This window comes from Akebia trifoliata, unplaced genomic scaffold (genome assembly GCF_017979445.1).
Source record: "Akebia trifoliata isolate Shusen 1 unplaced genomic scaffold, ASM1797944v1 Contig00514, whole genome shotgun sequence".
Taxonomy (NCBI): domain Eukaryota; kingdom Viridiplantae; phylum Streptophyta; class Magnoliopsida; order Ranunculales; family Lardizabalaceae; genus Akebia; species Akebia trifoliata.
Window position 1 is genome coordinate 1 of NW_028237054.1, and position 25,653 is coordinate 25,653.

Below are 25,653 nucleotides of genomic sequence, written 5' to 3' on the forward strand. Positions count from 1 at the left end.
CCTTATCACTCAATTGAGGAGCTGAAAAGGAAAGGAAGCTTTTTAAACACAATATTCTCTACCAAGTTTGGAGTCCACTCCTATCCCACGATCACCTAGTTTACTATTCTGAGTCACACACTAGCCTCGATAGGCTAAAATGTTAAAAAAAAAATTACTCTTAAAAGTAAATAATAAAATCCATCACCATGTCACAAAAAGAATCAGACTAATACATTAAATTGAGTTTGGACACATACATTTATACCATTCCCTTTCCTATGAATTGAAGAACAAGGAATGAACTTGCATTTCTTCGGAAACTCCAAATAATTGTATTTTGTTCCATTATAAATAGTAAAACCCATCTCAATAGGTCACATAAAGAATCAAACGGATACTGTAAATGAGTTTGAACAGATATATTTTATATCAACTTACATTTCTTTAAGAGCTGTGATCAACATTTTTTCACACTTTCCGAGCAAGGGTTCTCTGCTTCGTAGCATGTTGGACTATTTTTTCCTCCACCGGAAGACCTTTCCGGCGCCTCACAGCATCAATAAGCTTCCTTGCTGTATTTGGTAGAACATTAGAACCATCCCCAAACTCTTCAATCTCCTCTTCGGTTTTGGGTGCAAAGAAAGGATCCTCCGCATGTTCTTCCCAATGACTAAATACAAGTAGGGCATTAGAAGCTCCAGATGTCCATCTTCTAAGTTCATCCGCAAACCCAAAGCTTTCGGCAACCGGTAGATAAGCATGCACAGTGAACAATGGGGACCCCTCTTGCATCTCTTCCTTCAATACCCGAGCCCGCCTCCTAGAAAGAACAGCATACATGGGTCCCAAATATTCAGTTGGAGTGTTCAACTCACAAAAGTACATGGCTTCCACAATTCGAGGTTTCTTTTGAAGCATGGCCGCCCTACATGCTTCCTTTACAACCGTCATAATCTGTCCAGTAAAGACGCCATATTGATCTGTTTGTTGGCTATAATAAGGATCAGACTCATCAGATCGGTCTCCTAATGGATTAATATAAACTTCAACAAGAAATGCCAAACCCCACATAGGTTCATCACACAATGGTCCAGCTGCTGTAGCTAGTTGGAACCCTGATACAACACTGCTCTCAAGACTCTTTGCCGCCTCCACATTTCGAGAGCTGGTTGTTGTTAAAGATTCCTCAGGAATCATGTCTTTGACTCTTGTCCTGACATCCACAAACCCCAACCTTTCAGATACATGAGCGGAACCTCGTATAAGAATAGAGCAATCACCACTCCCTTGTTTGAAATCCGGAACAAAGAGGATGTTAGGACCAACATGCCTGGGCCCAAGTGCCCAGATCCTCTTGAGAAATTGTAACCACAAACATCTATATTTCTCAGCTCTATCTTTATCAATTTCTTTACTACTAGACTCAATTTCTCTCTCTATAGCATCCAACATGTGTTTTTTAAGTGCATCAATTGGGTTTTTGTCATTTACTCTGTGTGTATCATCCAAGCTTTTGTTTCTTTGTCCTGGTTTGGCTTCTATAATGTCCCCAAGTAGATCAGAACTTTCATCAAGGACCTTTGTAAAAGCAGGGGGAAGCTTCAAGACTTGCACTCGGACAATACATCTTCCATTGGCAGTTGTCCTCTCAACACAATCCGAGGTCCCCATCAACACTTTCAGATTCTCTGCTGGATTGAATCCATCCCCTTCAATGGTCTCTTTATAAGAGACAAGAGGCGGTGAGACTTCCAACCTTACCTTTGCAAATCTCTCTTTCAAATCCTTTATGCATCTCTCAAGATGAACCTCTCCAGCAGCTGCCAACACCTGTTCCCCTCTCGCAGAAACTGTAACCTCAACAAAAGGGTCTGCGCGATTCAAAAGCCTCAATCCTCTCAATAGAGAACCCATATCACTCGGATCAGATGGTTCAATTGCTACCCTTAGAGTAGGTGCAACTTGGAACACCATACTTGAGAAAGGCCAACAATTTCTTGTCGATGACAATGTTGCACTCTTCAAGATATGCTGTCCCAGGCCTCGTATTGCCACCACATTTCCTGCCTTGACAGACCCAACTGGTTTCAAACCTTGCCCCATCATCATGTATAAGGACTGCAATTCAGCTTCTTGAACATGTTTATTATACATCGTTTCTTCTCCTTTCAATGGATCATATAAGGCCGAAAGCACGTAGATTCTTTGCCCTGAATAAACAACCCCACTGAAAATCCTTGCAAATGCAAGGAAGCACTCATCTGATTCGCCAACTTCCTCCAATGAATTGTTCACAGCTTCCCCATTGGGGCCTCTCGAGGGAAGCATTTTCAATGGAACAGCAAACATCTTAGATACGAAAGCAACACATGGTGCTTCAGGGCTAGAATTACAAGCTTCAACAGATTGCCACACATGCTTAATCTCCGCAAGCACATCCAAGTTAGTCTCATCATCTAAAACCTCTCTTTTTGGAAGCAATCGCGAGATTCGAATAGACTGAGCCCCAATTGGGTCAGGCATACAATGAACCACCATTGATAAGATTGTATCTGACAAAGGAAGCCAACGACACATGACAGCTTGAAGCACAACTTTAGGATCCTTGTTCTGAAGATCACGAGAAGGTACAGATAAATTAAATGATTTAATAACTTTCTCAAGCACCCCTTTATTATCCCCATCAGATTCAAGAGCTTTCTGATAAACCTGCCATAGTGGCTCAAGCACAAACTGCACGAACATGGGTCGGGCTGCCGCTTTACTCCCACCACTGATTGCTTTCTTTCCCACAATCATCTTAGTCTTCGAGTTAAAATATCGAGGACCCCATAAAGCCTTCTGCAACGTGGCTACACTCGCCCCGAGTTTCAAAGCATAGAAATTGGCAAAATCATTAATACGAAAACCCCAACCATCTAAAGCACAAACAAAAGCCACATTTCCCTTCTGGGGTTGAAAAGTATCTTCTTCGTTATCATCCTCCACAAACTCATAATTCTCATCACCCATCTCAGTTACAGGTCCTGCAAGTAATGAATCAACATCGGTTAAATATTTCTCCGACTTGTATCCACTAATAATCCCATTAACCTCGTGAACGATCCTTTGAAGTCTGTTATAAGCTTCCATTGGACTAAGTTTCAGTTCGGAGATCAAACGATCGATCTTGTTGAGAACCAAACAAGGTGTGAGTTTCTCTATCCACGCTTGACGAAGGACAGCATGTGTCTGTATATGGACCCCTTCGACAGCATCAACCAAGATTAAGGCTCCGTCACTAAGGCGAGCAGCGGTTGAGACCTCGCTGCAGAAGTCCATATGACCGGGAGAATCTATGAGATTAATAGAGTAGTTATTGTATTTGAGAGAAATTGAAGAACTCTTCATTGTTATGGCTCGTCTTTGTTCTTCGTCGAGGTAATCCATGAACCTTAAACGGCCTGCTTGCTTCGGGTGGAGTAAACCACCAGCAGAGCCTGCAATTAGATGATCTGCAAGTGTAGTTTTCCCATGATCGACATGGGCAAGTATGCAAATGTTTCGGATTTTCGAACAATCAAAATCCTCCATCAAAATTAAACCTTTCGAACAAAACTTGAAAATAAAAATAAAAATTTGCTTAATTTCAACCGAAATCTTGCTCAACAACAAATTTAATCAATAAAAATTTGATTTTGGGATTTAAAATCCCACAAACTCCACAGAAGATTTAAAACAAATTCAATATGTGAGATTACCGGTTTTAGGGTTTGAAGTTTGAAAAGGATGGCTCTGTTGGCTCTTCTTTTATTTTCTAGGACTTAGTGGAAAAACAAAACCCTAGGCCTGTTGAGGATTTTAGTTTACTTTTTTGAGATTTCAGACCACTAGGGCTATTAAGACATACATATAGTCATGTACCCCCTCTTCGTTTTGCTGAATATTTGAGATGCCCCTCTGTTTTCAAACTCGTAACATACCCTTTGACTGTTAGAGACTAAAATCAGCTTCAATATCTTGCCAAAAACCCTTGAGATTATTGAACTTTGGGATTTAGTGACCTTTCTCCACATAATTTGGGCATCTTGTTCTCAAAAAACAAGTTGCAGTGTGCCCTTGACCATTGATGTTTCAAGAAAATTCAATATAAACTTTCCATGAGATAAATCAGAAGGTGGTGTGTTTGTATGTATCAAAAGGGCTTATTTGTAATCTAAAATATTAATTAAAAGATTTTTTTATTATTACTTAGTAAAAATGATATTTTATCATTTTGAAAAAGTAAGTGATGTGATGTGATTATCGATGCCCGGGGAATTACAATTTTATTGGGCTTTTAAAAAAGAATTCACCCTAATTATATTCATTTTAAATATAAAAGTGAGGGTATATATGGTCACTCAAATTTTGGGTTTTTTCCATTATCTCGAGAATCACAACCTTCATGATGATGCTCCCTTGCTCTTGTGAATTCTCCTTTAATGTATAGAATTTGTGTACCTTTGATTTGCATGATTATGCTATTTTTATAGGGAATGAGATAGAATGCCCTTTTTAGATGTTTCTTAATCCAACTTTATCATTAATACAAAAGTTTCATGTCTTATATCAAGTACTCTTTGGACAGGTTTACCATATAAAATGACATTTTGTGGATATATGCAATTAACTGATTACTCTATTCACCTAAAATTAATTGGTCAATTTTTAATCTACCATCATTTCGAATTGAGCCTCCTTTTGATAATTGAAAATTTTATTTTAGGGGTGCACATTGGATTGGGTAAATCCGAGATCCAAACCAATCCGAAGCTTTTGGATTGGATTGGTTTGGATTAAACACACACACGGTTCGGGTACGGATCGAAGAAAAAAAATCCGATTAATTTGGTTCGGTTCCGGATTAGGATATAATAAAACCGAACCAATTATATATATATATGGGTCCCATTCGGCACCCTAAGTTTTACCACACACTTTAACAAACACGTTTTGTCCTATATGGGTTAAAAGTTTCGGAATGGGCTGATTTTTGGTGAGGATGATCTCTATGATGAGGAGATCATCCTCACCAAAAATCAGCTCATTCCAAAACTTCTAACCCCATCAAAAATGATTTACAAAAAATGGACGATCCATGATTTTTCAACTTGTAAACATGGGGCTAAACATTTCGGAATGGGCTGATTTTTGGGGAGGATGATCTTCTAATCATAGAGATCATCCTCACCAAAAATCAGCCCATTCCAAAACTTCTAACCCATGTAGGACAAAAAACGTTTGTTAAAGTGTGTGGTAAAACTTAGGGTGCTGAACATTTCCCTATATATATATATATGTATAATTATTTAAAAAATAAAATTTTCAGATTTTTATTTATTTCTTCTTCTTCCTTTTAATTTTTTTATTATCCCAAAGTCCACATTTAAAAAAGTCCTACTTATTTTTAAGGTTTGAAGATTGGAAGAGATAGAATGCTTGGATTGACGAAAAAGGTATCTATCTTCAATAAGTATGAAAATCGAGAACCGATCCGAACCAAGATTGGATTGGATTGGTTCGGTTCTATAGGGTAATTGGATTGGTTCGATTTCAAATTTGTAGAACCGATCATGTTTGGTTCGGTTCCAATTTTGCCAAAATCCGAACCATGTGCACCCCTATTTTATTTTATTTAGAACAAAGGTATTAATTTAATTTAACAAAAACATGTCTAATGGTCGGAAGTCCTCGTGTTGCCCTCCTCCCACTTACCAACAATGCCACTACTAGTTAGCTTAGTGAGTAAAGTCTTTGGTTGATGATATGATAGATTTGGTACAATCGAGTTAGTACAAAGTAACCAATTTCATTAAAAACAAGTTTACCGTTTAAAAAAATAAAAACCTAAGAAATATTTTAAAATAAACATACTTTTATTAAAATATAAAACTATATATATAGATATAAATATTTTAAAAACATTTTATCTTTTTTTTACACCATACTATAATTTTCTAAGATATTTTATAAGACATTTAATTTAATTAAAGAAATCATTGTTGGTATCAATTCTCATTCGACAAACTACAAGTTGGATTTTTTCATCCAAAAATGTTTATTTATTTTATCATATACTCGTCTTTTTTTCTTTATTAAAAAAATATGCCCATCTTGATGACTATCTATTGTATATAAAGTACTTGTAACCTTCGGCTAGGTATGATTCCAAGGTTCTCATTAACATAACCCAAACCAAGGTATTATTTAAGTTCTAATTTTAGGCATGTGAAACCAAACCAAATCAACAAAATTGACCTATTCCTTCTAATTTGTAGTTCGATTAATGACTTTTACTTGTTAGATTTAATATTTTTTACTCATAAATTTAATCATTTTATTTTTATATCGAGTTTTCTTCAAAATCGTAGAGATATTTCAAATATCATAAGGCTAATGAGCTAATTAAATATATGGCAGACATTTCTAGAAAGAGATTATCAAAAGATTATTATTTTTTTTTATGGAAACAATATACTTGTGCTTTTAGACATGACATGTCGAGCTATAAACACATTTTATAGCTTTTTTATAGAATAAGAACACATCAAACTCGTTTTCCAAGTTTTGAATTTGAGGTGCATATTGGTTGGCTGCAACTTTGACTCAATTCACATTTCATACTTTTTCTCTACCTTCTCTGTGTGTGTGAGTAGAAGAGAGCTGTGCGTGTGTGTTTGAGTTTCTATCGATAGCGAAGAGAAGAAGAGAGAGATATCTGTGCGAGAGAGAGAGAGATTGTGTGTGTGTGTGCTGTGTGTGTGAGAGAGAGAGGGTTCCGTCACAGAGAAGAAAAGAAAAGAAGATCGGGGGTATTAACGTCTTTTTGCTTAAATCATTTTTTCGATGTTTGCTTCTCCTGCAACAAAAGAAAAAGTGGGTTGCAAGAGCTTCTCATATTTGCGTTCAAAATGTAATTTTTTAACGTAGCTTCTCTAATCAAACAGTGATTTACAATGAAAACGCAGATTTTAAACGCAAACGCTATTACACATTTCTGCACAACATCTTGGTAATACTTAAAGCATTGATGTCACATGGATAGTACTACCCCAGTTTCATGCAGCCACGGTCGACCGAGAAGTAAATGATATGAAGTTTTACAATCAATCACGTGGAAGAACGTTGTTGATTCCAAATCTACGATAGAGAGCTTGACTCTTATCATGTCGATGGCTCTCTGGCCACCCAAGTTGAAATCTTGGATCATCAACTTACTACGAGCAAGTTGATCCGACGAGATCCCAACTTGTTTCATGGTACGAATTGGCATGATGTTAATCACAGAACCAGAATCCAGGAGGATTCTTTGAACTTTATTCTCCCTCACATAACCTGTGACGTAAAGAGGCCTATTGTGAAGTCGAGACCTTAATTGGAGATCCTCATCAGTGAAGGTAATTATGGCCATGCACATACTGTCTTGTTGTGGATCTATGTCAGGTTGAACTTCCTGTTTTGATTCAGTTGAGCTTTGCTATGAAGTATGCTGAACTTTTTGGAGTTCATTGGAGAAATTCAAGTTAACTTGCGAATCTTCTGTTTTCGAGGTGCTATTTTCTTTCTCAAGTCGCTGATCTCCATCATTGGAATTAATAGGATGTTCTTTGGACCTATCATCAATATCATCTAGTAGCACTTCCGCTTCCACTTGATGACATGAAACCGTGCAAACTTCCTTCAAGAACTTCTTGGGTAAGAATTCTAGAAGAGTAACCGACACACGGGGAGGTTGCTGAAGGATGTCTTCGTGGTCTGTGGGTAGAACTCGGAAAGCCTTCTTCTTTGTTGCTATTTTTCATTTCTTTGACCCTGTACTTGATTTTGACTTTCTTCTCTTTCTCTTTGGCTTTGGGATAGGAGGAGTTGGCACATGTGTAGAACGTCTTTTTCGACGAGTAACAACTGTCCACCCTTTGTTATCAATCGAAGCAGACTGTGAGATATTCTACTTTGAATTTAAAGTCGAATAAGATTGTAGTCCTTGTTGAGGTGGAGTGGGAAATGTGATAATTTTTCTTTTATTTGGCCATGCCCCCAGATGGGATGGGCCTTTTCAACGTCCGAATATATGGACATGAGTTGTGGTAGCTTAGGTAAAACTTTGGTGATCTGAGGAGATGGAGTCTGCGTTGCATACTGACTTACCAAGAGTATTGGATCAGAAGATCCAAAGGTGACAGAGGTCATGTTGGAAGTAACAACATTTTCGACATAGTCAAGTTCAATTTTCCCTTGACGTACCAAATCCATAATTTTTTCTTTAAAGACGAAGTATTTTTCAATCGGGTGACTAATCACCCTATGATAGCGACAATACTTTGGATCATTGTCGCGACTTGCTTCCTCAGGTCGTTTGGGTATTGGAAGTTCAATGAGTTTTAATTTCAGCAGCTCTTCGAACATGCCCAATACGTTAGCATCAGGAAAATGGTACTCTTTTGCGTCAAGCTCTTTGAGAGTTTTCCAAGATTTTCCTTTTTCTTGTGTAAAATCAGCTCGTGGCTGATCTTCTCTTCTTTTACCTATGATCTTGACTGGTTTGCTAGTGGTGGTAGACAAGACTTCTTTAGTTTTGAAGGATTTTCATCCTTCTTTTCTTGCCTTCGAGACTCGCTTGGTCGTGGAGTTTGATGCATAGCTATACTCTACTCCATGTCGTATGCACGAGTAGTTAGTTCTTCGGAAGTATGTGACTTAATTCCTTTTAGGATGTAAAGGAGTTGCCAGTGCATCCCTTGAACACACATCGCTATAGTAGAAGATTGAGAAAGTCGATCCATGCAGTTGAGGAAAAGATTTCTCTAGCGCTCTATATACTCGATGACTGGTTCATCATTTCTTTGTTTGATGACAGCAAGCTCTACCATACTTACCGTTCTTCTAGTGCTATAGAAGTGACCGAAGAACACTCTCTCAAGTTGATCCCAACTGTCTATTGAATTGGATTCCAAGTCGATGTACCAATCGAACGTATTGTCATGAAGGGAACGAATGAATTATTTTACCATGAAGTCACCGAATGTACAGGTGTTGTTGCAAGTTTCGATGAAGTGGGTAATATGCTACTTTAAATTGCCTTTTCCTTCTAACTGTTGGAATTTTGGCGGTTGATATCTTGCTGGAAGACGTATTTGTTTGATGCATTGAGTGTAGGATTTGGAATAGACCAATGAGGATTGTGGCATGCCCCCATACTGAACACGAATGGTGTTAGTAATCATTACTTGCAGTTGTTGAACAGAAAGTGAGGCAACAAACCCCTGTGGTAGGTATCGCGTAACTTTACATGAGCCAGCATAGTCTTCTCGTTCTTCTTCACTCGAAGTCGTGTACCCTTCAGGAGTGAATCCTGGAGGATGCGAAGGTCTAATACGATTCATTCTCATTGTCTTTATGTTCCAAACGACTAACAAGGGTTGCAATCTGGATGTCTTTGACCTTTATTGCCTTTGTCAATTTGTTGATGGTGTCTACCATCTGAGCAACTTGTTCTTCCATTGTTAGCGCTCCAACTGTCATCACTGCTCTGATAGAGGTGTGAGTTTGTGACGGAGAAGTGATCGATAGAGATCTAGATGACCTCTCAATTGACTTCGAATCAGATCTAGAATCTGACAAATCGTCTTCTATAATGTCCGCCCACTATGCCTTCATTGTGAGTGTCGTTTTTGTGGCACGTTTCTTGGAATGATGCTGGAGAGGCTCCACCAACTTAGATTCGTCGATTTTTGTCATTGTTCGAGTTACGTGATGATCACGACTAATAACCTGGGTAGATTCAAGGTTTGAAGAACTGATTTTCTTACCTTTCTTAATAGTAGCTGATGCTATAGCGTTGACGTTGCGAGATGCCATCGATGTTTTGATTGATGTTTTAGTAGTTGACTAAAAGATGAAAGGTGGAGATGGTCCCACCGGGCGTGCCATAAATTTTTCGACAATAAATTTCAACAGATCTACTTTGAGATTCGTGAAATATAATCACAAATGATTTTATTGATTTTTGATGAAAAGTAGATATAGATCTCAGTGTTTCCTCTGATTAAAAGTCAAGTACAAAAAGACGATGATGATGTATGTACTTTTTCTTTTCTCCGAGCTTCGCGTTTCATCGACTGAGAAGGATGCTTTAACGTTGGCTTTGTTTTGTTTTGATCTTCTATAAAGACTTCTGTAGATTTTCTTCTCTCTGGGCTTCACGCTTTATCGGTTGAGAATGTTTTCTTGACTTCCAGATAAGGGCTTTATGCTTGATCTTCTCTTTAATCGGAGTCTGAATCTCTGAAGAACTTTTACTTTGTCTTTGAAGGAGGGCTTGAGAGCTTCTTCTTCTCTAGAGGGAGAGCTTCTGTCTTATGAGGGAAAGTGATCCAGATCCCTCCTCAATGAGAAAGACTCTTGTATTTATAAACTTAAAGGTAATTTAGCTTTCCAATAATACCCCCACTTAAAGGGGTTTAATTGATTTGTTTAAAAGGCTAAATTTGTCCAAATCTAATTTTGAGGATTCTATGAACTATTATTGGGCCAAACTCATTTATTTTGGTGTAAGGCCCAATATTTAATGTGGATCACTTGAATTTATAGGATCATGGCTACGAAAGCCCAAAAACTAAACTTGCACGGGGGCCGTTCTTAGTTAATGGACTCAATTTGGCTCCAAGACCTATTTATAACTTTAGGGACTTTATTTTTATTTATAAAATTTGTAAAGACTTCGTCAAAAATTTTATACCTACAGAGTAGATAGAGGAATACGATCCTTATGTGTCTTGTGTAATTGTTATGATCACATAACCGAGTATTGTTCAAACTTATCCATCATGAGGAATAGGCAGTCTCAAATCTTTCATGAGTACAATTATTATTCGACGTTGTCTTCTAACTCGTTCAGTCAACCATATCATTCGAAAAGTTCGTCCCTTCCAAATTTCTCATTTAGGTATAACGAGTACACTAAGGATAGTTTTTTCGGCAACCATACGCATGACAACTCAATAATTCCTCAACAATCTTACTCAAACTTTCAACCATTCATAGAGCCTCAATCGATGTATAATTGTCTTACTTTAATTTCTAAACCACCAATCACATTAGACTCCATGATGAAAGAGTTACTAAATCAGCAACAATAACAACTTTTCTAATAAAAATAAGAGAATGCTCAAGCCCTAATTCATATGGAGACCCAATTAAGGTACCTAAAGCTATCTTAAGAAGACTAAGGGAAGTTTAATCAATTTGAAAATGAAGATATCCCCATCCTAAAAAATCTCCTATTTTTTCAAGATACCTTTGGTAACTAATTTCAATTCCAAGAGGAACTCCATAATTATCCATCCATAATTGATAACCTACTTCCCTTCGAAGATAATATAGACATCAATCAAGTTACAACACCAACCATAGGGAAGATGGAATTACAACTAGAGCAACAAACTATCTCTTTAGAAGAGAGTGATCCGTTCTTAGAAGAAACAATTCCACAAAGTCAATCTTTGGAATAACCTCTGAAGGAAGAAGAAATTCATTAGGAGTTGTCTATCAATTCATTCTTTAAAGACAATCTTGTATTAGAGAAAATAAGAATCAATTTCGATCCTCCATTTGCACCAGCTCCTAAGAGTTTAATCACTACCAATAGTGAAACCTCTTTAGAAATCGATTAAAACATATGCTTCTTCCCACCTATAATTTCAAAGAATTATAAGGACCCTATTGGTCCTATAATCTTTATCTTCACAAGGAACACGGTAGTTGAAATTTTTTTCAAAGAGGTGAATTCTTTAAAGGACATAAGTAAGGTGTTGGGTATTTTGCAATATAATTTCCATATTGTTCGAGCCATAGAAATCTGTCTAAATTACACACGGGATGGAAAATGAATTAAGGTGTCAATCAAATTTGATGACAAGAAAATTCTTTCAATAATACCTTTTCATAGGTCCGATAGAAGACATTAAACCTAGCACTACTTGGGAAGCAATCCAAGTAATTCGAGTTGAGACCCTCAACACCCAAAAGTCTGGCTGAAGATATAAAACTTAGTGCTAGTAGGAGGCAACCTACATTTTATTTTTAGTAGTTATTTTATCTTGTGTGTTTATCCAATATAGCCTAGGAACCATTTGCCTAGGTTATGAGCACAATACCTCTCGACTTCATACAACATATGCTGTCAGTGGTGAATGGTGTGTTGTTTCAGTTTAGGAGACATTATATTAGTATCAACAGGACTTTAAGGTCTTTCTCAGGTGCTATCCAACCTACTTCAATTCCTTTTGTCAATTTTAGTTTTGCATATGCATGTACATGTTGAAATATTGATGACAGTATCATGTTTGTGTTTAGGGGTGTATAGGTCAGATTTTCACCTATTTTCTTTTCTTTTAAAAAATTCATAAAAATTTAAAATTTTTGAAAAATATTATATTGGCAGCTTTATTGTATTTTGTTCAAGATCTTAGCTTATATATTTAAGCACTTGGTTAAAAATATTAAATCAGTATTTAGTTTGAAGCTTTGATATTGAGTCTTTATTCATAATTCTCTTAGGTAAAAATTAGAGCAAAGTTACCTTTTGTTTGTAGTTAATTCTAACAATATTACCAAGAGTCTAGGTTGAATTGAGTGAGCTTTTACCTTCTTTTTACTTAGAGTATAAGGAAAACTAGGTTTGATGAACTTTGACTTCCTTGTTCATTTTGTTGATTGATTAGAAAAAAATAGAACTGGATTGAATATATCTTGAACAACAATCATTGAAATAGACTGGATACCTTGAAAAAGACTGCCTACTTTTGTTTAAAAAAAAGTGAAAAAAGAGTGGAAAAGAAAAGAAAAAGTGTAAGAAAAGGAAAAGATACCTCGAACGAAAGAAACAAAGAATCACAGATTCAAAGTTATAAGTAGGTTAAAAGCCATCAAGTATAAAAATGTGAGTACATTGAAATATCACAGATAAAGTCCCTTCAAAGTAGTAAAATGAACATCCACCCTTCTCACTACCTTAGACAGGATGCTAAGTTTTGAATTAAATCCTAAGTTAATAAAATTATTCTTGGATAAATTGAAGGTTTTTTCGAACTCACTCTAAGAAATTGTAGACACCCCATTTTTGCATCCGCTTGATTAATCAAGTCGTCAACCCGATCGCAAAGGTTCCCAATGATGGATGTCTATTCCAATGCTTTATTTTGTTACCAGATATATTTCAGAAATCCGGATGAGGTATCTCGAACTGACAAAACTTAGAAACCACGCTACACTAGGAAAATACGACCCCAGAAACATAGAAATCATCATCTTGCAAACTAAAAAGAAGCTTCACGATAAAAATCACTAAAAATGACTAAATTACCAAAATACCCCTAACATCAAAACAACCCGAGAGCCTGCATTACGCTTAGGAAAATCCACTCAAACATATAAAACAACAAATCGAAATCAAGTAAATCACTTCATCAATTTTCACAAAATTTGACAGAATTACGAAAATACCCCTCATAAAGTTCACGACCATTTCATACAAAAAACTTCATAAATGACAAAAACCAACATTCCCATTGAATTCCTTACGAAAAACTGATTCCAAAACATTCTGGAACATTGAAAAACGACTTAAAACGTAAAAAATCCTCTCCGAGGATAAAATGATAATTTCACAATTTTAATAATTAAAATTTTCGAAATTAATAAATAAATCATTAAATAATGTAAAGTGAAACATTAATAAAATTAATTATAAAATTTAAACTAAAAAATTGATCAATCAAGCTTTCAAGAAAAATTGTTGATGGTTCGCAAGATATTTCTTTAAGGACCCCTCCATTTGGGGGTCCAAAGAATCAAAAATATAATAGAGGGGGGTTCTCCAAAAATTTAAAGTCAATCAAGCAAGACTAAAGTCAAGATATTAAAGTCAATCAAATAAGACTAAAGTCAAAATTAAAGTCAATTAAGTAAGACTAGAGTCAAATATTAAAGTCAATCTCATAAGACTAAAGTCAAAACCCTAATCTAAACTAATCGAGTCAATCTCATAAGACTAAAGTCAAAACCCTAAATCAAAACCCTAATCTAAACTAATCAAGTCAATCTCATAAGACTAAGGTCAAAACCCTAAATCAAAACCCCAATCTAAACTAATCAAGTCAATCTCATAAGACTAAAGTCAAAATCCTAAATTAAAACCCTAAAGACTAAGTCAAAATCCTAATTGAAACCCTAAAAGAAACCCTAATCAAACCCTAATGCTTCTAAAAAATTTATAAATAGGAGCCTCCACACCCTATTTTCGTATCAAAGAAAAAACCCTAGGAAAAGTAGGTGAAGAAGCCTCCACAACCTCTCCAAAACCCTAATTTTGGAGCCTCAACTCCTTATCTAACACCCTTGTTCTGATTTTAGCCTAAAAAACACTCAAAAACCCTTCAAAAACATCCTAAAAATCTACAACAAATTCGAAGCACCCAGATCCAAGAAGGAGATACCTTACCTTGGAGATCAGAAATCAGATCCGGAGATAAAACGAAATAAGGAATACGGTACAAGGAGCCATTTTCACCAGATCTGAGGGAATAGCAGTTTTGCAGATCGAAGGTAAGTTTTTTTTATTATTTTTTAATCTAGGTTTGTCATTAGCGATGTAGATTTATTTGGGATAAGTAGAGACCGGCAATGGCCGAGCGGGGTTGGTGCCTAACACCTTCCAACCCTGTAACATGATCCCCGGATTCAGATTTTCTGTAGTAGATTAGTTTTTATCCATTTTAGAGTCAATTTGGTTCCTAGACCACAATAACTAGGTGGCGACTCCCAAACCTCAAGGGTCAAAAGCGGATCCGCGCACCCCGCGGATCGAAGGCGCTTTCAGTGGTGACTCCACTGGGGACATTGAGGATCAAACTTGAAACGCCCCAAGTATGGGATACGTCGCTAATAGGACCTTTTTTATTTGATTTTTAGTTAGTTGATTATTTGTTTATTGTATTTTATTTATTTATGTTTTTTATATTCTTTTGGCTTAATCATAGATCATGTGATTCGTTCTTGAATATCCTAATATCATCTGTATGGTTCAATCGGGGATCATTCGAAATGGCCCCAAATAATGCGAGAATTCAAAGGAATGATTTTATTAGCGATGGTACGATGATTGTGGATCATGTGATTTTTTAGATTTTTTTTTTTAATAAAATTTTTTCAATTAAATATGTTCTCGGATCTTTGTTCAATCGATTGTTTAACAATTTTTTTAATATGTGATTGTGCTGTCCATTGGCAGCAAGCAAGAGAAGTAAAAAAAAATGAATGAAAAAAGTCGTTTTGCTGTGTGTAACAAAGAGGGGTAAAATGATTGGGTTGGGTGCATTGAGTAAAATAAAAAAAATCCTTTTACTTTAAACCCCTTGGTTTTAATTAATTTTTATTTCTTTTTTTTTCTTTTATCTCTTCTTTCTCTCCTGTTAATGGCGTCGTCTCCAACCAAACCAGATCAGAGACCGATCGGCTTTGGTCTTCCAATCCGGTCGATATTGACCAATTAGATCGGTTCACGATCTAGGGAAACAACTCTTTTCTTCCAACGAAGAGGCTTGGAGCTGCAAATCATCACACCCGATTAGTTTGAAAGATTTCCCATGAAAATTAACGATTGTTCTCGGCTAAAGTGTGTAGAGTCTGTTCTAATTCGGATTGACATGAAATCTCAAGGGCTTGAACGGATCTTGCAAGATCGAGACATGAATCATTCTGTTTTGATCGAATCAAACCCGATATGGATCGGTTTTCTCTGTAAAAGGAATTTCATGACAGATTTGTTTTTTTTTCTCTTCTCCGATCAAATTATTACAGGTTGTTCATGAGAATCCCGATCACGTTTGGTTACATCATCTTTAAAATCTTTCGATTTGTTTTCTTTCTTCTTCGTGAGAATCTCGATTATTTCTTTCGATTTGGAAATGGGCAGAAACCAGGATCCTAGTCCATCGATTTTACCAAAATCATGACTTCGGAGTTCATAGATTTTTTCTCTCGGCTCTTGATTAATTTTGGCATCATTGGTTCTAGTTTTCTTTGCTGTTTTTGATTTTGGATGGTTAAGAATCGGAAACCGATTAGATTGAGATGAATAGATGATCATGGGGAGCGTTTTTTTTCTTTTTTCGTAACCCATGTCAATTGGATTGGCTACAGATCATCATTGATTCTAAAGACCAATTGCTCAATGTGGTTTCAGTAGGTCACCCCAATCCTATAATGCAAATTTTTGTTGGTTGGAAAGCATTGATCAACAGTTTCGAATTAAAAATCGGATTTCGCAAGTGTTCTACAATTTTCAGACAATTTTTCGATAATTAAAAGGGATTAATTTACATTGAATTACACTTCCATCAAAGCCTTGAACTGATTAAGAAATTTTTTTTTTGTTTTAGAAAATAAATAATAATAATAAACATATATTTTCTTTTATAAAACTCTTTTGATTTTAAAGTCAATTTGTTTTCTAAAAAAAAAAAAAAAAACAAAACATCGCCCTTGATCTCGTCAATCATCGTTCTATTTTTAATTCAATACTCTTTGAAGTTTCATATTATTTTGGGCCACCCAAAATAACCCTTGATTGAAATACATGAATAAATATTTTGGATTAAATGTTTGCTTTTAACATAGATATATGCTTGATATATTTTCAATCATGTGATTCGAATAGTGTTGATCTCGATTAAATATTCATGTAATTCCTTTTGTAATGATTGATTTGATTGGATCCATGGGTCCACGTGTTTGAAAAAGGCCCTGGGCACACCCCACCCTGTTTTGCACACACCACATGCACGTTTACTGTTTTGTGCACTTACACGTCCCATATAGCCAATGTGGCATTAGTGCGTGGCCCGGTCTCTTCGGAGATGCGACGTCATTCATGAAAATCACAACTCTAGTCACGTACCTTAGGGTATATCAAACTGGGGGCATTAATACCGTCTGATCAGGTGATTCTGAGAGATATATTGATGCACCCAGGCTGGGGCGACCTGAGCCTTTGACCTATTGTGAGCCACACAGTCACATGTCCCGATTGCCAACGTAGTACTAGTACGTGGTCGGTCCTCTCGTGGGATGCCAAACCATTTATGAAAGCTACAACCCTTGACTTGTACCCGTAGGTATAAAAGCTAATCTAAGTATATCAATTGTATTTCTTGGTCAAAACTGGTGCCTAAGCAAGATCTTGCCCCGCTGTACCCTACTGTACGAGGGGGATAGACTACGTCTATTCTAGAAAAGAGGTATTTAAGTGGGCCCTTGCTCAGCATTGTGCGCCACCTCTCAACTGGAGATCAAACTGGCTGTTTTTGACTTCAGAGAAATGAATTGAGATTTTAGATTATCACCTATACGGTATATCAAACCAAGTCACCACGTATCGAAAGGTATATATGTGTGCTTGGGCAAGGGTGGCCAGATAAAAATGCATTGCACGTAGTAAGCTTAGAGTCTAGAAACCTTCCTAGTAGGTCACGACTCGAACTTATCGTGGGTGTTCCCGGGTTGTTTATTGAATGGAGCCTGTTGATTGATGAATGTATGTGAGTGATATGAATGGTAAGATCAAAGTGTATGGTTGTCCTCAAGGATCAAAAATGTTGTTTTTGAAAATTAAAATGGGTGCACCGACCCAATAAAGAATTCATTCTTTTACAATAATGACCCAGTCCATCCCGATCCAACAATCATAGTGGGCCGAGCCATTTAAATTGAAAATGGATATTAAATTTGCAAAAGAAGACAAATAGTTTATAGAAAGAAAATATTTTCCAGAAAAGATTATTTTCTAAAAGAAGTGTTCTTTAGAAGAAATGTTTTCCAGAAAAAAATTTTCAGAAATTTTTTTTCATAAGAATAAGATTTTCCAAAAGAAAATAAAAAATTGATCTTTTACATGGACCATTGGAAGAGTACTAAAATACCCTTTTATGTCAAACCAGGATGCTAGTCGCAGGCGACAACCCAATCGAACAGTTAGTCAAAACCATTGTAGGAATACACCCTGTAGAGAAGATCAATTTTGGGAGATTCATGTTGAGGAGTGCTCTTTACTTCCATGAATTTGAGATAGACTGGAACCTCCTACACGCTTTGGCTAAGCGGTGGAACCCCCACCTTCATATATTCCATATGGGGTATATGCATTTATGCCCCACTCATGAGGACTATTGTGGCATCATGGGGATATCCACTCCGGGACCCCTAGTCAGGCCCTCATTGAAGACCGGGTATTCTGGTGACCTCGCCACAGGACTGAACATTTCCAAGGAAGAAGCCAAGGCCCTAGTTCATAACGGGAGATTGGACTTAGTACCTTTACTGGGCCCGTATCGCTCCAGCAGTCATCCTATCAATGTAAAACCCGAAGCCTGGCGAGCCACTAGAGATTATCGATTTTGTCTAGGAATCCTAGCCCAATACATGCTAACCTCCAATAGTGATGGCCAAACTATCCCTGAGTCCTTCATAGATATAGCCTCACAACTCTCAAGGAAAGCCAACCCAGTACCTCTCATCCTAGCTGAAACTTTCTCAGCTTTTAGATGCCATAAAAATGATGAGCGGGAAAGCTTCAAAGGAAGCCCCTACTTACTCTATATGTGACTTTGTGATCGTCTCAAAATCGTAAAGGTTTCATCAAACCTCGAATATGGGCCAGAACACTTTTTCAAGAGAAACCTGTTAGTGCGTCACAACTCAGTCAAAGCTTGGAACAAATGGTTAGACTCTCACCTTGCCTGTCATATTGGTTTTAGGTGTCCTTGGTGGATGACTGATTCCCCTGTTCTAGGAACCAAAGGATCCTACTATGTCCGTCTGATCGATTTAGAAGAAACATCTTTTTACCATCCTAATTTGATCCTAGAATAGTACGACGTACCCATAGAGTTATATTTACCTCAGCACAAAGCTTTCTTTCCCCCCGACCCATTAACTGAAAAGTTAGTACACCTCATTGAGAAAGCCTGGAACAAGCACACCTTAGGGTATCCAGACGGGCCGGCAGAATTTAAAGAGCCAGTTGTTAGAGCCAAGAGGGTCAAGCCTGACAGCAATCCTGATGACCGTCATGACAAAGCCAAGCGTCCATGTAAAAATAGTTCAAGTCAAATTTGTTGAAAGATGTTTTTAATGAGAACATTCATTTGTCAATCGTTTTCAATAAAGCTATTTTTTCTTTCAAATAAATATTGATTTCTTTTTTGAATATTCATTGTGTGAATGGATTAATTAATGGATTGGTACACAAACCTCAATAAAATGATTCCTTAAAATGTTATCAAGAGGGTAATACTGAAATTGACTAAATTTACCTTTGATGGGGTCATATAGGATTATCATTGCGCCCAAACTCAAGCGTCCACCTCCTAGTTGGAATCGTAGGTCCAGTCAGTTAGAACGAGCTACAGTACCAAGTCAACAAACAGAGATGGCTTCAGAATCTGAACTTACAGAGATCCGTAAGATCTTGGCAACCTTTGCCAACGATATCAACAGTATAAAAGGCAAAGTGGAAATGTTAGAACAGACATCAGAATCAACGGTTAATCCCCTAAATGATCCAAAAGGAAAGAAAGTAGAAGAAAGACGTCCACGTGAAGTCTTTGAACTCGACGGAGATGAAGAATATGTTGATGAGAACCCAATGTTAGCTAACAGAATGTCTCAGTTAGAATTAGCTATGAAGAGTATAAAGGGTATTGATGAAATTGCAGCAGGCATTGAAACTTTGAACCGCATCCCCAGAATTCATTTGCCAGAGAAGTTTGTAATGCCGGAAATGGATAAGTTTAGTGGTATAGGGTGTGCAAAAACACATCTTAAGGTGTATGTTACTAACATGCGCACTATGGGACTTAGCGACGAACATATGACATTGTTGTTTCAGAGAACTTTATCAGGATCAGCACTACGCTGGCTAATGTCTCAAGATCCAGTTACTGTGGGCACCTGGGAGAGCATGTCAAAGGCTTTATGGCATCAGTACAAGTACAGTACCGAGATTGAGACCTCAAGAAGGGATTTGGAAGCAACTAAGCAGAAAAATGGGGAGACATTTACTGATTTCATTGGTCATTGGAGGGCCAAGGCTACCCAAATGTGGGATAGACCTTTGGAAAAGGAACAAGTAGCGATCATCTTAAAGAACCTCTCACAAGGATATGCTCAGCACTTAGTGGCCCAATATCTCCCTACTTTCGAGTCTTTGTTACAAGCCGGAAGCCAACTTGAGGACGCTTTTGCCTCTGGGATCCTCTCTAACTCTTCGGATAACAAGCTTAAGAAACCCTATGTTTCTAAACCTAGCACCAACCATGTCTACATAGCCAACATGTCAGCTATCCCAGCTCAACCCCCAGTCCGAACTAATAACCAGGCTCACCCAAGTCAACCTCGAACTCCGCGTCAATTTACCAATCTAGGGATGAGTCTTACTGTAGTTTTTCACAAATTGGTGAAAAAAGGGCTTCTTACCCCTATCCAACCCCGACCTCTACCTAATCCCTTGCCAGCTAGACACAATTCTAATTTGTTCTGCGAGTTCCATCAAAATCCTGGCCATCACACGGATCGATGTATTACCTTACGCCATGCCATTCAAAACCTAATCGATAACAAAAAGATCACAATCCTTAGCCCACCGAATGTCACCACTAATCCACTACCTACCTATCAACCTCCACCAACTTTGAACATGGTGTCTCATACACCATTACCATTCGATCCTGTCTCTCTTATCCATCCCATCCAAGGCAAATCGCCTAGTTACCCTCTTGCCGGGATAGCCTTCACTGATGAGGTTTTCACCACAAACTATGAACCATTTGATTTAACCTCAGATGATACGTATTGTTTATCCCCACCTCGATACAGTAGCCCCGCATTCACCAGTTACCTGTTGGCCCAGATAAACTTAAAAAGCCCTGTACCTTTGACAGATGAAGATCCATACTTGCTGACTGAAGAAGATGAACCTTATCCTCTCTCCTGTGATGAAGTTAGACATATGACTCGAGGGGAAAGAGTTTTTAAGCCACAAGAACTTTGTGTTGATAATCCGGCAGCCCTGGCAAGAAAAGAAAGAGAAGATCCTATAAAAAAAAACATAGAAGAAGATGACTCCGTGATCAAGCAATTGAAGAAATCAGGAGCCAATATCTCAGTTTGGGGTTTACTTATGGCTTCCACTACCCATAGGGAGGCTGTTCTCAAAGCATTAAGTACGGCCCAAGTCTCCCTTGACACTTCACCAGATCAGCTGGCCAACATAGTAGGGGCGACCTATGTAAAAAATATCTTATCCTTCTCGGACTCCGATCTCCCAAAGGAAGGAGTAAACCAAACTAAACCATTGCACATCACAGTTGACTGTAACGGGATGAGGATGCCTCTGGTATTGATCGATAATGGGAGTGCATTGAATGTTTGCCCTTTGAAAATCGCCACTTGCCTTGGGTTTAAAGCTGAAGATCTCATGCCTACTAATCAAGGGGTTAGGGCCTATGATAACACTAAAAGGGACGTACTGGGAATTCTGCACCTTCGATTGTCCACAGGCATAACTGAATTTCTGGCAGAATTTCAGGTCATAGACATCCAGTCCTCCTTTAATTTGTTATTAGGAAGACCGTGGCTACACCAAATCAAAGCCATACCTTCCACGCTGCACCAGAAGGTCAAGTTTATCAAAGATGGGCTAGTGATTACTCTCCATGGAGATGCTGAAATTGTAGGGATCATAAATAGTACTTAAGCTAAGGATGAGCCGCTGCTTGAGATTCAGCCAGAACAACAAGGAGTAGAGCTCAGTGGGTTCGAGTTTGAAAAGATATGCTCAGTCCAATGGGATCCATCCATGAAAGAATATTTTCCAATGGAAAATACTTCTAACTGCAACATGGCCAATATATTCAAGAACATGAGATTTTCCCTGGTATGGGCTTAGGTCGCAAGCAGCAAGGTATTAAAGAGGCACCAGTGATTAAAGAGGCCATCGGCACATTCGGGCTAGGATATAAGCCTACTAATGAAGATTGGGCCCAATACTGGAAAACAAAGCGGGACAAGGCAATTGTGAAAAGGCAAAGACGCACCACGGATCTTATCAAAATGAAGTCTTATCGTAAGATCCTTAATGGCTATTTCGTGAAGGAAGGAGAAGATTTCCGTTACTGTGGGTTCCCCGAGCCATTCATTGACCACATCACAGGTACTCGCCTGCCGGGGTTTGAGATCTTCTTTGGTATGGATTGGCCTGAAGAGGAAGCAAGCACAGAAGCTGAAGAGAAGAAAATTGAAAACTGGCAGTTCAATCTAGACTCCCTCAACATCGACCAGTTATTTATTGAAGATCACAGTGTCTTGGTGTTGTCAACTGAGAAGGGGATCCCAAATCCTCAATCTGCAATCAAACCCGCTGTAGGGTGTCTCTCTAGCTATCATGTAATTAGTCCTGTATTACATGTCAAGACTGGGTCTGTTAGTCCCCTTAGTCCTGTTCAGTCTGACATGTCAGATGAATCATTTGTTTCTGTTGAGTCAAGTAATCCACTATTGCTGCTAAGTTAAGTGAGTCTGTCAAGTTGGCAATGAGTCTTGTTACCCCATCTTCTTTTAATGAAATGAAAGAAATTCTTGATTACCCCAAGCGCAATAATAATTTAACTAATAATCTGACTTCGGAGGGAGAATCTTCTGATGAAGAACCTCCCCATGAAATAATCAAATTACTTGAACAAGAAAATGAACGTCGGGCTCAACCTCCAATGGAGGAAGTAGAAGTTATCAATCTCGGAACAAAAGAAAATCCTCAAGAGATTCGGATTGGGATCACATTATCCCCCGATGAACGCAAATGGATAGTAGAGTTGCTCAGAAAGTTCAAAGACGTGTTCGCGTGGTCTTATGAGGATATGCCGGGAATAAGCACAGACATTGTTCAACATCGAATTCCGTTATATCCAGATGCTCAACCCTTAAACAGAAACTTCGACGTATGAAACCGGAATGGACTCTGAAAATAAAAGAAGAAGTTACGAAGCAGATTAACGCTGGATTCTTGGAAGTAGTAGAATACCCTGAGTGGATTGCCAATGTCGTCCCGGTGCCGAAGAAGGATGGAAAAGTCAGGATGTGTGTGGACTTTAGAGATCTAAACAAAGTAAGCCCAAATGATAGTTTTCCTTTACCACACATAGACGTTCTAGTAGATAGTACAGCAGGACACGCTTTATTGTCCTTCATGGATGGTTTTTCGGGGTACAATCAGATAAAAATGGATCCTCGAGATATGTAAAAGACGTCATTTATCACACAGTGGGGAACCTTTTGCTACAAGGTTATGCCTTTTGGTTTGAAGAATGCCGGAGCCACTTATAAAAGAGCAGCCATGACTCTACTACATGACATGATATACAAGGAAGTTGAAGTCTATGTAGACGATATGATAGTCAAGTCCAAAGAACGACTGGGGCATGTTACTACTTTAGAAAAATTTCTCACGAGGATTCAAAAGTATAAACTCCGCCTCAACCCGTAGAAATGTGTGTTTGGAGTAACTTCTGGAAAATTGTTAGGATTTGTGGTCAGTCAAAGAGGGATCGAAGTAGACCCTGTGAAGATTAAAGCTATCCAAGATATGCCACCGCCGAAAACTGAAAAGCAAATTTGAGGTTTTTTAGGCAGAATCCAGTATGTCAGTAGATTCATCGCTCAACTCACCAACGTCTGCAAACCTATTTTCAAGCTCCTCAAGAAGAATGAACCAACAGTTTGGAATGAGCAACATTTTGAATCTGGGCATTACAGAAATCGAAGTTTTTGGGGATTCAGCCTTGGTCATACACCAGTCATTGGAAGAATGGAAGACTAGGGACGAAAAGCTGAAGCCTTATCATGAATATTTATTAAACTTAGTGAGTAAGTTTGAAGCTATTCTGTTCCAACACGTGTCAAGGGAAGATAATAGATTTGCTGACTCATTAGCCACTCTATCTTCAATGATCCATTTACCCCCTGGCATGGAATTGAGGCCGATTACTGTTGAAGTCAAAGACAAACCTACATATTGTTGTCAGATCAATATTGCTACTCGACTACCCGATGGAAAGCCGTGGTACATAGATATTAAAAAGGTGTTGGAAAAACAAGAATTTCCAGAAGAAGCATCGAGGAAGGAACGACAAACCCTTTTAAGATTAGCATCTCAATTCATCCTGTGCGCATGAAGTTTGTACAAAAGGTCTTATGATGGGATTCGTTTGTCGTGCATCGATGAAGATCAAGCTGAACAGATAATGGTTGAACTACATTCAGGAGAATGCGGCCCTCACATGAGTGGAAAAATGTTAGCTAAGAAAATTATGAGACAAGGGTCCTACTGGCTTACGATGGAAATAGATTGTCATCACATGGTCAAGACCTACCACAAATGCCAAATACACGCAAATCTCATACATGTGCCACCTTCTCGATTAGTTGGTCTAACTTCATCATGGCCATTCTCAGTTTGGGAATTCGACATTATTGGTAAAATATCGCCAAAAGCATCAAATGGGCATGAATACATTTTGGTTGCTATCGATTATTTTACTAAGTGGGTCGAAGCTGCCTCCTATGCTGTCCTCACTGCATCTCGAGTTGCAAAATTTATCCAAACGAACATCATTAGCCGGTACGGGGTACTTTCGAAATTGATTTCTGACAACGGGTCACATTTCAAAGCTGAGGTTATTACTTTGTGTTCAAAGTTTAAAATCTCACACCATAAATCATCTCCTTACCGCCCTCAAACTAATGGAGTAGTCGAAGCAGCTAATAAGAATCTTAAAACTATCATAAGGAAAATGTGTCAATCACATCGAGATTGGTCTGAAAAACTGCCATTTGCACTATGGGCATATCGAACTTCAATTCGATCCTCTACTGGAGCTACTCCCTACTCCTTAGTGTATGGCATGGAAGCAGTCTTGCCAGTTAAAATAGAAATTCCATCTCTGAGGGTCTTGTTGGAAAGTCAGTTGTAAGAAACAGATTGGGTTCGCCAGCGGTATGAATAATTGAATTTGATTGAAGAAAAACGACTAAGAGCTTTGTATCACGTGCAAGCTTATCAAAGAAGAGTTGCCCGTGCATTTGATAAAAAGATCAAGGTTCGTCACTTACAAGTCGAGGATTTAGTACTCAAAGAGAATCGGGCACCTATCTTTGACCCTAGAGGGAAGTTCAAACCAAATTGGGGAGGTCCGTACATCATCAAGGAGATACTACCAGGAAAAGTTGTCAGGCTTCAAGATCATGATGGAATCGAGTTACCAGAACCAAACAACCTTGACCAAATCAAATGGTACTACATTTAAGGAGGCCATTTTTGGCCGAATCAATTTTCCTATTACCTAATTCTTTATCTCCTTTCTCAACCCCTTTGCAGTCTGTTCAAAAAGAGAAAAATTGTGTCTTTTATTTCTTAACCTGATCACCTAACCTAGGGGAGGGAAGTTCCGAACTACGTTTTGGTCTGATCCCAAAAATTTGGGGTACGTAGGCAACCTGAGAAGTTACTTCAGGCCCGACCACATTAAAAAAAAAATAGAT

The 25,653-nt window shown here is 38.0% G+C and overlaps 1 protein-coding gene across 1 annotated transcript; it reads right to left on the reverse strand.

Annotated features, from left to right (window-relative positions):
• Positions 1-106: 106 nt before the first annotated feature.
• On the reverse strand, positions 107-4,020 carry LOC147381403 (uncharacterized). Its single transcript, XM_086430466.1, has one exon. The coding sequence runs from the start codon at positions 3,553-3,555 to the stop codon at positions 451-453; it is 3,105 nt and encodes a 1,034-aa protein (XP_086286592.1). The 5' UTR covers positions 3,556-4,020; the 3' UTR covers positions 107-450.
• Between the last annotated feature and the right edge of the window lie 21,633 nt (positions 4,021-25,653).

Excerpts from the sequence above, each read along its gene's own strand:
- LOC147381403 (XM_086430466.1), bottom strand. The coding sequence starts at position 3,555 with ATGGAGGATTTTGATTGTTCGAAAATCCGAAACATTTGCATACTTGCC.